General features: G+C 42.5%; 2 protein-coding genes across 2 annotated transcripts in view; both read left to right on the top strand.

Moving 5' to 3' along the window:
* The window catches only part of flad1 (flavin adenine dinucleotide synthetase 1), a 276,153-nt gene that overhangs the window by 157,180 nt on the left and 106,739 nt on the right, over nucleotides 1-12,234 (top strand). The gene's annotated exons all lie outside the window — the stretch shown is intronic.
* Nucleotides 110-10,247, top strand: she (Src homology 2 domain containing E). Its single transcript, XM_074653629.1, has 7 exons — nucleotides 110-287; nucleotides 333-1,028; nucleotides 1,529-1,655; nucleotides 4,045-4,299; nucleotides 4,535-4,904; nucleotides 7,122-7,241; nucleotides 8,610-10,247. Exons 2-7 carry the CDS (start codon nucleotides 597-599, stop codon nucleotides 8,800-8,802), a joined length of 1,497 nt encoding a protein of 498 aa, XP_074509730.1. The 5' UTR covers nucleotides 110-287; nucleotides 333-596; the 3' UTR covers nucleotides 8,803-10,247.

The following is a 12,234-nucleotide window of genomic DNA, read 5'->3' as shown; positions in this document are numbered from 1 at the left end:
ACTTCTGGTAAAGTCTGGGGATTGCTGTGTCTCCAATGAAATGATTACAGTAAAACTCCTCCCCACAGCTCTCCATACAAAGCCCCTCCCCAGTCTCCTGTGACATCCCACACAGTCTGCGCACACAACTTTCCACTGCATCTCATCACCTCCACAGACTGGACGCATCATCTCACGCTCTGGGAATGGGATCTTTACTGGGTTCAAAGAAAAACTTTGAGTTCTTTCGAATTTACGCGCTGCAGAGGCTACTTTTCAAATTGCAGGGATAGTTGTTGTTACTGCAGGTGCAGAGTGACAGCAGCAAGAGCCAGGGATAGTTGTTACTGCAGGTGCAGAGTGACAGCAGCAAGAGCCACTACTGGCCAATGACTTCCAAGGAGCACCAGAAGTTGTCAGGGAGTTTCAGACTCTAGGAATCTGTTTAACAACACGAAGTAGGAGCTGTCTGAGTTTGACGATTAGGGGATTCTTGTCATTTCAGACCACATTACTTCAACCGAGGCGTGCGTAAAATATCTGTGCGTAAAGTTGGTCCAAAGATAGTTTAAAGACAACAGGTTTGTTAACTTTTAAATTTGTGAGAAGTGACAGCCATGGCGAGATGGTTCAGAGATTTTCCCATCAACCTGAAGAACAGCAACGAAAGGGTCCGCTCGGCGTCTGAATCTGGTTCACAAACTCGACACAAATCCTCGTTTTCTCGTGACAGCCTGCGCAAAGATGGGGGAGTGGGGGGTTTATTGGCAGGGAGAAATAGGAAAAATTCGGCTACAGAATTGGGTCGCAACAACGCTGGTTCTGGTGGCACCATCTGGGATACTCTCACACCAAAAGGACGAAAGAACTCCAAGGTGGAGACTGGGACATCAGATGAGAACCGCCAGGTCAGGACCTCGAGTTTGGCGCAAGTGTACATCAGCAGGATGATCAAAGTGGACAAACAAGACAAGACCCCCAAACTCAACGGGATAAGTGAGCAGAAGCTGCCCGAGAACGAAAAGGAAAGATCTGACATTAAAACAACGGTGAGTTTAACTTCCAAAAGATGGAACACAGTTAATGCAAACCCTATGTGATCTCCACATTTCATCTGCTATTTATTTAGAATCAAACAAAAGCAGGCAGAAGTGGTTACAGCTGCATGCAGATTAAAAGTAAATATACTGTACAGTGCAAAAAACAAAATCTCATTGTAGGCTTGAGGTCAGTGCTTTCCTTTGTGTTTTCCCTACCCCACCTCAGTTCATAACTCTGTATTCAGTTTCCATCGCTCTCAAAAGAACACAATGCAGTTTCACTACATTGTGTCAGATCAAACAGGCAAACACAATGTGCTGACCTCTTTGCACTTTTTTCTGCTTGTCCCTCCATTACTTGTCATTTAGTCACACACACACACACACACACACACGCACACACACGCACACACTGTATCAGATCCCTCTCCCCCTGCCTGCTCTGCTGTCTCCAGGTAAATTGTTGTCTCCAGCATTGTTCTTTCTGATGGATCTTTTCCTTCTCACAGCTGATTATCCTGGAGGACTACGCAGATCCTTTTGACGCAGAGAAAACCAAGGAGCAGAGGGAGGCTGAGAGAGCAGGAGTAAATGACGGATACATGGAGCCCTATGATGCTCAGGTCATCATCACAGGTGAGTTTTAAGGCTCATCACTTATCACAGCAATTACAATTATGGTAGGGCCAAAGTGGCATCATCTGGACTGTAGTGTGTCTGCTGAAAACATAACTATTTACCTCTAAACACTCTTTGTGTATCATCTTTAATAAGCTGTGTAAATGATATCAGCTAAAATTCCCTCTGCACTCTCACTATGTCACATTCTTGCTAAAGGGCTGTTTTAAAGAGACGTAGGGCCAAACTACTGTAGACCCTCAGTCTCTCTGCTGACTTCCCTCCTCGCTGGCGGTTGCCGTAGGAACAGTGTTGTGCAGGGACAATGGGTGCAGCTTCCTCTTCCAACTTCCTGTCTCCTGCCTCTGTTTCCTTTGCCCCATTCTTTTGATAGGAAGTTGGCCCCAGTGCCCCCCCCACCACCTCCACCCCACACACACGCACATACACAACATACTTTATGGTCCCTTACGTGTGAAAAGAATCGAAGGACCCCCCTCAACCTACACGTCCCCCCCCCCCCCATGGTCTCGCCCAATCACTTCCCAGCAGCCAGGAAGTGGCCTGGTCAGCCAGCCAATCAGCAGCCGTGTTGACCTTTTCTTCCTGTAGCTCCATTGTTTGGTCACACAATAGTGCAGACACACAGGCTACCTGTCAGACAGTAAAGAAACACAGCAAGTGAAATTCCCCTAAAGTTTAACGACACGTCGTAACAAACTTAATTTAGAGAGCAAATCACACCTGACAGACGGATTGAGTTAATCAGGCTGGCCCAGTGAACACAAGTACTAGCCTACAACTTGGTTTAAAATTACTGAGGATACCATGCATTACATTTTTGTATTACTGAAATCTAAAAAACAAACAAACATACAAATCTCCAATAAGCACGGTACTTAGTTTGAGTTGAGGGACAAATTTACCAGTCTAACTCATAAAGTAATACAAATTGTATTTTGATCTTACTTGTTTTTTGCACAAGTGTCAGTTGACATTGTCATTTTTCTGTTATAAAGTTTTCTACTCTCTACCTGATACATCAAATATCTCTCAGAAATGCATGCCTGACTACAGGCTAATTGAGTTGATTTGTGTATTCATTATAAAATACACAGTTGCCAGTTTATTGGGTGCACCTAACCAAAGTAGTCTAATACAACAGCCCAGCAATAAATTGTACCTTCACAAAGGTTATACTGATTCATTTTAATTTATACTTAGAGATATGTTGATTAAACTTTATGGCCATTTTGAATGCTGAATTGTAAAAGTATAGACAAAACGGTAGAGACACCTCTCAGTATAACTGAAGACAAACCAACAGCACCACAAACTACTGCCTCTTAAATGATCATTAAGTTGAATCAACACCCATCGATGGATTATTGAATGGGCCTACCGGGCACAGAGACAAAGAGACAAAGTACTACAAAGAGACACAAAACAACCACAAAGGGATACAAGTGACTACAAAGAGTCACACAACGACCAAATGACAAAAACAATACTACAAAGAGACAAAAAATGACCACAAAGAGGTACAGATTACTACAAAGAGATGCAAATTGCACAAAGAGACACAAAACCACGAAAAGATGCATAGCGACTACAAAGAGATGCACCGTGTGTCTTGCTCCTACATTATGTAGGAGGGTCTGTGCAGAGGGGCCCATTGACTCATACACCTCAGGATTGTTGTATTAGACTGCATTAGTTTTGGCTACATGTACCTAATAAATTGGCAGCTGAGTATATAATTTGAAGGAAAACCGTGGGTTATGTAATGTTACACTAAAATGGGAGCGCTCACTATTACATTGTTGATCCAGTTAGCTCAATGCATGATTATGTTACAGAATTATAAGCATCATTGTATTGTGAATGTAGGTGAATATTATATGAACTGATTAAGTAGTTATGTTTGCCATATTATGTAGCCTATTTGAATTTGTTTGAGGTTGGTTGATGTGTGGTAACTCAAACAGTAGAACTCCAAAGCTAAAACTAAAAATAGTGACACAACATTGTGCTGACAACTGCTTTGTCTGTGATCTGTGAGAAAACACACACACACATAGTATTGTCCAAGTGCTTAGTAAAAAAACAACAACAACAGTGAATTCGACCTCTCTCAGGACTCACAACACTGTCACCTGCTTCATTTAAAGTTTCTTCTTTATGAAGTTTTGAGGCCAAATTGTCTCTTTGTCAGGTACGAGGTTATTAAAAGAAATGTATCAAAACACAGAGGAGCCAATTTGGGCTCAAAACATTTCTAAAAAAGGTAAATAATACATTTTAACAAGAGCAGGTGACAGTACCCTTTAAGAGATATACAAAGCTTTGTCTGTTAAGTGATAATCCTTCATCTTAATACCATTAACTAATCACATGTGTGCTGCAGAGGTTCGTAGACGGGGCTCCAAAGACCTCCTGAAAGTGTGCGTTCTGCTGGACCGAGGAAAGAGAGAGGGGAAGGGAGACGGGGGGAAACCCTCGCCCCCGAACATCTACGACACGCCGTACGAGGGCGGGCTGGAAGGCGACAGTGGTGGGGTGTGGATACCTGTCACACGGCCAGAGTCTGACGTCCGTCCCGCCGGAGAGTACGAGCTGCCCTGGGAGTGGAGAAAGGAGGACATTGTTAGAGCGCTGTCAGGTAGAGAAAGGGAGAGAGGGATGATGGGAAGGGTGGGGGTTCAGGGTGTGGAGGAAGGATGCCATGAGTTTTATTTGTACAGTAATGCCACAACAATTTGGTGTTTGCTTTGGAGAAGGAAACAAAACAATCCTGCTGAATCAATTTCCAGGGATGTGTTTACTTTGGTAGCTCTGGCATGCTTTAATAGGACTTTATTATGAAAGGTTGATATTGTCTCTCCTGCTTCCTTCAGCTCAGTTCGAGGCGGTGGATTGTTCTCCCACTAAAGAGAACGGTTCAACCTCCGCACGCCAGCAGCAGCAGCAGCAACAGCAGCAGCAACAGCAGCAGCAGCAGCAGCAACAAACCCTGAGGCAGAAGAACTGGAACCATAAGATACTCGTGCCATCTTCTCCATCTTCTTCCTCTTCTCCCTCCTTTCCCTCCTCTCCTATTCTCAAACTCTCCCCTCTGACGCCCCCATCTCCCTCTTTCCCCACCCTCAAACTCTCGCCCTCTTCTAGTCCTATAAAACTCTCCCCTCCGTCTCCCACCTCCCTCAGCGCCCCGCTGGATGGGGACGCAGCCAAAGTGGACCCCGGCCTGCCCCTGGAGAAGCAGAGGTAAGGAGGGAGGAGACCTACTTATCCATAGGAAGGGGGAGGGAAATGCTGCATTTTATTTCATTTATAAATATTAGTAAGGGAAACAATAAGAAAGCCTTCGCACACTGGATTATAGCTCATAAACTTTATTAGACTGAAACAGGCAACATTTCAACTCTATTATCAGGCATCAGGCAAATGTGCAACATTACAAACCAAACATAATTTATTTCACCATACTGACATTGTGTTCAATGAGACACTCAAGGTACAGTACATTGTCAAGAAGAAAATAGTAGGAAAAACAGCTGTAGCAATCACAAATAATGACATAGCAAATATCTAATATGTAAGGATCAACTCAGTATACATTATCCCGCTTATTACACGGCCACTTACGTAGGAAATCAATAATGTGACACAAAAATGCTTCTCTAGAGACAGAGATCAGAACGGCGTCCACAGCATAGAAAGTAGAACGCTGTAATTGACCAATCAGAATGGAGTATTCAACAAAGCGTGTAATAAAGTGTAATAAATAAAAATATGACATCATTATACAGGATTCAATAGACCCGTAGACACCGTGACGTCACTCCTTAGTTTGTGGACTGGCGTTTTGAAGCCACGAGTTTGGCATTTTGGCCGTTGCCATCATTTTTTTTTTGCAACCAGAAGTGACACGAGAAGGAGGAGCAACCGAACGCTGAATAAGGCATTTTCAGGCGATCAAAGTGTTACAATTAACTTTCATGAACTGAAACACACTGTGAAAGTTATAAGACAAAAAGAAGAAGTAGGCTCATTTTCTCATAGACTTCTATACAATCAGACTTCTTTTTGCAACCGGAGGAGTCGCCCCCTGCTGGCTATTAGAAAGAATGCAGGTTTAAGGCACTTCAGCATTCGCTTCACTTTTCAGATCCCGAGGTTGCCGACTGAATAGACCCGACTTACTAGAACAAAAATGCTGATAAAAGGAGGAGACATACATTTAAACCATATGAGGAGAGCCAATGTGGCTCTGTATTTGATTCCTCCAGTGCTCTGGTTTCCTCCCACAGGGCAGGTGAACTGACCCATAAGATAGTCTAAATCGGTTTATATTTTAGCCCTCTGATAGACTTGTGATCTACCCCTCACCCACTGCATGCTCAACCTTGAACAGGATTAGCGGATTGAAGGAATTAAACAAATGAGATGAGGGCTGAGACATTTGGTTGCCTTTATGTCATGTCTGTGTATTATTATCAAAATTAACTCCACATTTCCCATAAACTCTGCAGAGTAAATGGCACTTCCTTTCCCCCCTGTCTATTTTCTGTGTTGCTCTGCTTGCACTTGTTAAAACAGTATAGAATAAGCATTTTTTTCTCTTTCCCTTTGGCCTTTACCTTCTAACCTTACCATCTGTGTTTGTGAGAAACTCTGGAAGAACAGCGCCCTCCACAGTTTTGGCTGAAAATCAAATTTCCCTTAGTAAAAGTTGATAAGCCATCAAGCAGATTTCCTTCAACGTCTGATAACTCACAATGTCAAATACAGTAGAGGCTGCCAGTCCTCTTGGCCAACACCTCAAATATATTTTACATTTGGCGCATTAAGACACTTTTAAGTGAAACCTTGTATTTATCAGTAAGAGCTCGAGCCAGCCCTTGAGCACATCCTCATGGTAAGATGCCAGAGGGAAGTGCACCATCGAGGTGAGACTTGAATAGATAGATAGACTCTCAGTCTCTCATCTCATTAAGGGTGGCCTTTCTTTTCAGATTGAACATCACTCAGAGGACGTTCCCCGCATGTTCCAGCATGTGTTCCTCTCATGTTGTGGCTTTATGTCAGTATGTGTTTTGCCTTCAAGCATCAATGCCACATACAGTCTGGTTATATATGGCTCTAGCCTGTAGCCACTGTCGGCACCACCTCGCGTCGACACACAGCGTCTATTTTATTTATCTCTTTGCCCCCTCAAGTTCACCTTTGACACTAATAACTCATTCAGTCCACCACAATACATGTCCGCGTGATTTATGGAGACTATAAATCTGTTGTCGGTTTCGTTCCTCCCGTCAGTCTCTTTTTTTTCTCTCCCACCATCATCACCTATCATTATCTTGACATCTGACTTATCTCCATATGTCCCTGCGCTATATGTCACTGATCCACTGTCTCTCTCTCTCTCTCTCTCTCTCTCTGCGTCTCCCCCTCCCCTCCTCCTTCCCTCGCCCCTCCAAGCTGGTATCACGGCAGTGTGAGCCGGCAACAGGCTGAGGCTCAGCTGCAGCGCTGCAGGGAGGCCAGCTTCCTGGTGAGGGACAGCGAATCAGGAACCAGCAAGTACTCCATCGCTCTGAAGTGAGTTTGCGGATGTGTGCGTTTCATTGGAGTGTGTTTGTTGAACTCAGTGCAGGCACGCTATTTAGTGCAACATGTACATATTTATTTATAGCGCTATTTTTCTCCACTTTTGTTTCTCAGTTTTTCTTTGGCGGAGTTACAGCGGTGACAGCTGGACATTTTGCTTGAAAATCAATTATGCTTTTCTGATTTCAAAATCTCCTTTTATAATGCCATGTTTTTCAGCCTCGTTTGAAAATGGGCATGCCACATTTATCTTGTATTATACAGTGTATTTTATACTGTACAAAATATAGCTAGGTGTTGGTGCCCACTGACTTTGCCTTCAACAGTGAGTGTTTAGCTTCTTTTTTTTAGTTTTTGTAATTCACTTTTTATTGTTTTTCCAAAAGAAGTTACATCACACAGAACAAAGGCATCAGAAACAAAAAAGAAAACAGTAATAACAATAAAACTAATAAGAGCCACAGGAAAAAACAAACAAAAATAAAATTGGTATTATCAAAATGATGGAAACAACCAGGAAACAACATTTCTAATAGTAATGACATTTAGAGCAAACATCCCATTACATTGCGACCATTCATATCTAAATAAGTATGACCATCCATTATAACATCTTATTGGGTAAACGTCACCATCCCATAATTATCATTCATGCGTCATAATATAAGTAACATGCTCAGCAAGTGTAGCCGTTACCTATCACATGTCTATCACTCATATAATAGCGATGCCATCACTACTAACACAACATCATTTATCACTTTGTTATCAGACACTTATCATAATGACGATGACTTAAACAACAGTACATATAATCAACATACAATGCAGGCGACTCTCACACATCATGACAATAACATCTTACATATAACGTTATCAGCCTGTAGTGTTTGGCTCTTTTTAAGGAATTATTAAGGTGTTACAGTAACTGGCATTGTGGTGGCAACCTCTAAGGCGTAAATGCACGACTATGTGTCAATTGTAGAGTTGATACCACCGATAAGTGTGCCAGGAACAGGTTTCTCTGGATAACGGCTGAAATCCTGTGGTGCAATTGTGTGTATGTGTGCGCGCGTGTGTGCATGCGCCTGAGAGCACATTTGTTGTACGCTGCTCATTCATTTGAGAGTCCACATCATTAACCCCATTTACACATCCGCTGAACTCGGAAAATGCGCAGCCTCATTTGGGGAGACGGATAACAGATAGAGGGAGAATTTTTTTTTTCTGACATTATGTTTCCATTCTTCAACATATTATAACTCGTAACTATTGCTGTGTGTATTCTACTTGCAAACCTGTCCTTCTCACAATAAATCTGTATTTTGTGCATCTCTCCGTTCTGTCTTGTTCTATTAGGACCAGTCAGAGTTGTGTGCACATCATCGTGGCCCAGACGAAGAGCGTCAAGGGTTTGGGCTTCACGCTGGATCAGATCAGTTGCGTCTTCTCCAGCATCCCTGAGCTGGTGCACCACTACTGCACACACAGACTGCCTTTCACTGGAGCAGAGCACATGACCCTGCAGCATCCTGTTCCCAGGCCGCACTGAACATGCGTAAAGGATGAACAAACACACTGGGGCATAAATACACAAATGCAGACACATTAACTTGTCAACACATGTGCGCACACACACAAAGATATGCTGCTTTGGATCGTCCTGCGTATTACCTTGTTAAAGCTGCAGTGGGTAGAAATGGAGCAAATATGATTTAAAAAAGTTATTTTTATAAAACGGTCAGTATATCCCGACAGTAGTGCATGAGACAGGTAATCTGAAAAATTATCATGTGCCTCTGTTTTCCTCTGGTGTCCTGCGGTGCTCCTAATGGCATCTGCAAGATTTCACAGACCGGAGGAAAACAACCAATCAGAGCAGAGCTGGAGTCTGCCGTCAATGAGCAGCTGTAAATCACTCGCAAACTCCGATCAAACGGTCAAACTAGGCAGCGTTGATCAATAATTAATCAATATTCTGTTACTGTAATGCCTATTTCTTGCCTCAAATGTTTTCAGAAACATCTTGTAGTGTACTGTTTAATGTAAAATGAGAAAGTTTGTGACCCGGCAGCCATGTTGAGATCAGTTGAGGAAATATCAAGCACCGCCCACCAGCCAGAGCACAGCCAAAAGGAACGATCTCTCTCTGAAATGACCTGTTATTGGACAAAGTCTCCCATCACAGGCTAGATTTTTTAAAGCCTGAAAACAGAGCCATGAGGAGGTGCAGAAGTCTAGTTTTCTCTCAGAACACTTGAATTACAATATGCTGAAAGGTTATTATGGAATTTTTGCCCAATGATGCCAAAAATATTCTGCTTACTGCAGGTTTAAGTTTATGTGTTTGTATCTCTTCCATGCGCTACAAAGTCATACATTATAATAACCACTGATCACATTATTTTAGTGGTAAGTGTTTCTAATCTAAAATCCCTGCTGAATGTATTTATAGTTACAGGAAAACCAGCCCTTCTTCAACAGCCTGGTCTATTTGTATCTCAGTATCATGCAAACCAAATTGATTTCTATAATACCTGAAACAACACACACGAAGCCGTGCGCTTCCTGTAACCAATGAGATATTTGAGGTAAGTGGAGAGGTTTGTAATCTCCCCTGACACAGAGGTGCTGACATCGTGAATTAGCGCCACACCATCCAGTTAGGCCTGGTCCGTGAGGTCAATACACCTGATTTGAGTATATTCATTCATCCATCTGACATGTCAATCAGCCTATTGATCTCTCCTGAAAATCAGGCTCATTTGCCAACCACTCTGTCTGTCAAGAGAAAGAGCTTTATTGATCAGACGATTAGAAAACCAGTGTAGTGGGAGGGGTCTTATAACGTTACAGTATCCAGTCAGCAGAATTGTTTGTGTGCAAAAATAAATATGTGAACATCCATTCACGTGCCTTCACTGTAATCTAATTACTTTAATGTGAATGAACTGTACTCTAAAATGTACCTATATGCATAAATGACGTGTGTATGAAGTGATTGTTTTTTTTTTTACATCAACCGCACAATGATGTGGGCTGTATATTATTGTTGTAAGACTTTTATTCAGTAAATAAAATAAAATTCATATTAACTGCAGACAAACAGTGTTATTAATAGACACGCCGGCAGCAAAAGTCAAAGCAGGGTTCAAGGGGGAAAAAAGCAGTGAAACGGAGATGAGAAGCTAACCAGAGCACACAGATTCACCATGTGCTTTTTCTCTTGTAGCTGTAAAACCATTGACCTGAGTGTGAAATCAATTACAGATACACACACATGCAACCTCATGCGGGCGCACGCACTCACCTATTTGTAGCCAACAAACATGGGCACATACATACAAAATGCATACATGAATAGTGCACACACACAACCCGAAAGGTTTTTGTATTTACTGTAAATCCTCGCCAACACACACATGAAGCTTCTCACAATACACAAGAGAGGCTTTATCCTCACAATGATGCGTGGAAGCGTGTGTTTGCGGTAAGATACGTCTAACCAGTAAACACCAGAGTATTGGTTTGCATGAGTATCTCTTCGAGTGTGTGTGTGTGTGTCTGTGTGTGCAAGCGTGAATGTGCCCATGTGTGCACCCATGTGTGCATTTATGTGTGTGTGCGTGCAGTCCTGCTATGTGTGTGTGTGTGTGAGAGGGAGTCAGAATTTTTCTGTTCAGGGATTACCAGGTTGCCATGGTGATTAGTTAGAGTGAGGTAGGGCCATCTCTAGAGGGAACGAGGAGAGGGAGGAGAGAAGAGGAGAAAGAGGGAGGAGAGACAGGCTGCAATATAAAAAGAGCTATGAATAACCGTGGCCATAGTGCCATAGTAGCGATGTAGCTCCCCCACAGAATAGCCGGCTTGGTTTGTGAATGGAGAGCAACATGTAATGCCAGAGCCAAGAATGAGTAAGTTAAAAGTACACTCCTCCTACTGTCAACTGATTTTGTAGCACTTTATTGATCATTTGATACCTCCTCCTCAAAAGGTCAAAGTGCAGGGTCGACTTCAGAGCAAATATATGCTCGAACACACTCCAGCCAGGCAGATGCTCGCTTCTACATGCTTGAACTCGAGGCTTTTCCGGTCGAGGAGCCGACTCTAATTTTGGCCGCCCCGCTATACCCGGTGTGTCACAAATGGCAATGTTACACAACAATAGACACCGCTAACTATCACCCTTCCTCCCATCCGTGTGATCTGTTGTGGTTAGTCCTCCATGTTCCCTTAATTAAATCACAAAGTAGGTCAAAACAAACAAGAGGCCCGGGGTGCTGGATGCATGATTCTTGCAGAGCTTGTCAGTCTGTTTTTGGGAATGTTGCGTTCGGTAACCATCTAAGCCTACAATCTTATAATGTTTCTTTGAGTGTTCTCGGTCTATATCATCGCTGTCCAAAACCATCTATCCCTTATTTTAGTGATTTTTAAAAATGTTTTTAGATAATATGAAGGATTATGTATTCCTTTATTGGAATAGAGTGTCTGAAAAACTGCATTGTCACATTGGGACGTTTTTCTTAGCTCGTGAAAAGTTGACGATTTAGAGATACATGGTTTTCACAGGACAGAGATGATATGCATCATTTCTATCACCTGCACTCTAGATATGAGCTTATAAAGTATTAGTGGTGAAAGAAGTATTCAGTTCCTTTACTTACTATAAGTAATATTGGCAATACCAAAACATAGAAATACATATAAAGTATTACTGTATCACCAAAATATACAGGAATGTATAAAGTTAAAGTATTCATTATGCAGCAAAATTTCAATATTTTTGTTATTACCTGATTATTATTGCCGTTGCATTAACATGTAAGCAGCTCTTTGATTGTGCATCTAGTTAAGGTGGAGCTAATTTTAAAGGTGCAGTGTGTAGGATTGAGGGGGCCTCAAGTGGTGTGGTTGCAGATTGCAACCAACTGAGTACCCCTTCGCTCACTCCTCACTTTCCAAGACTGCGGTAACATGAGCC

The sequence above is a fragment of the Sebastes fasciatus genome, chromosome 12 (genome assembly GCF_043250625.1).
Source record: "Sebastes fasciatus isolate fSebFas1 chromosome 12, fSebFas1.pri, whole genome shotgun sequence".
NCBI classification, from domain to species: domain Eukaryota; kingdom Metazoa; phylum Chordata; class Actinopteri; order Perciformes; family Sebastidae; genus Sebastes; species Sebastes fasciatus.
This window is presented reverse-complemented; position numbering and strand designations above follow the sequence as displayed.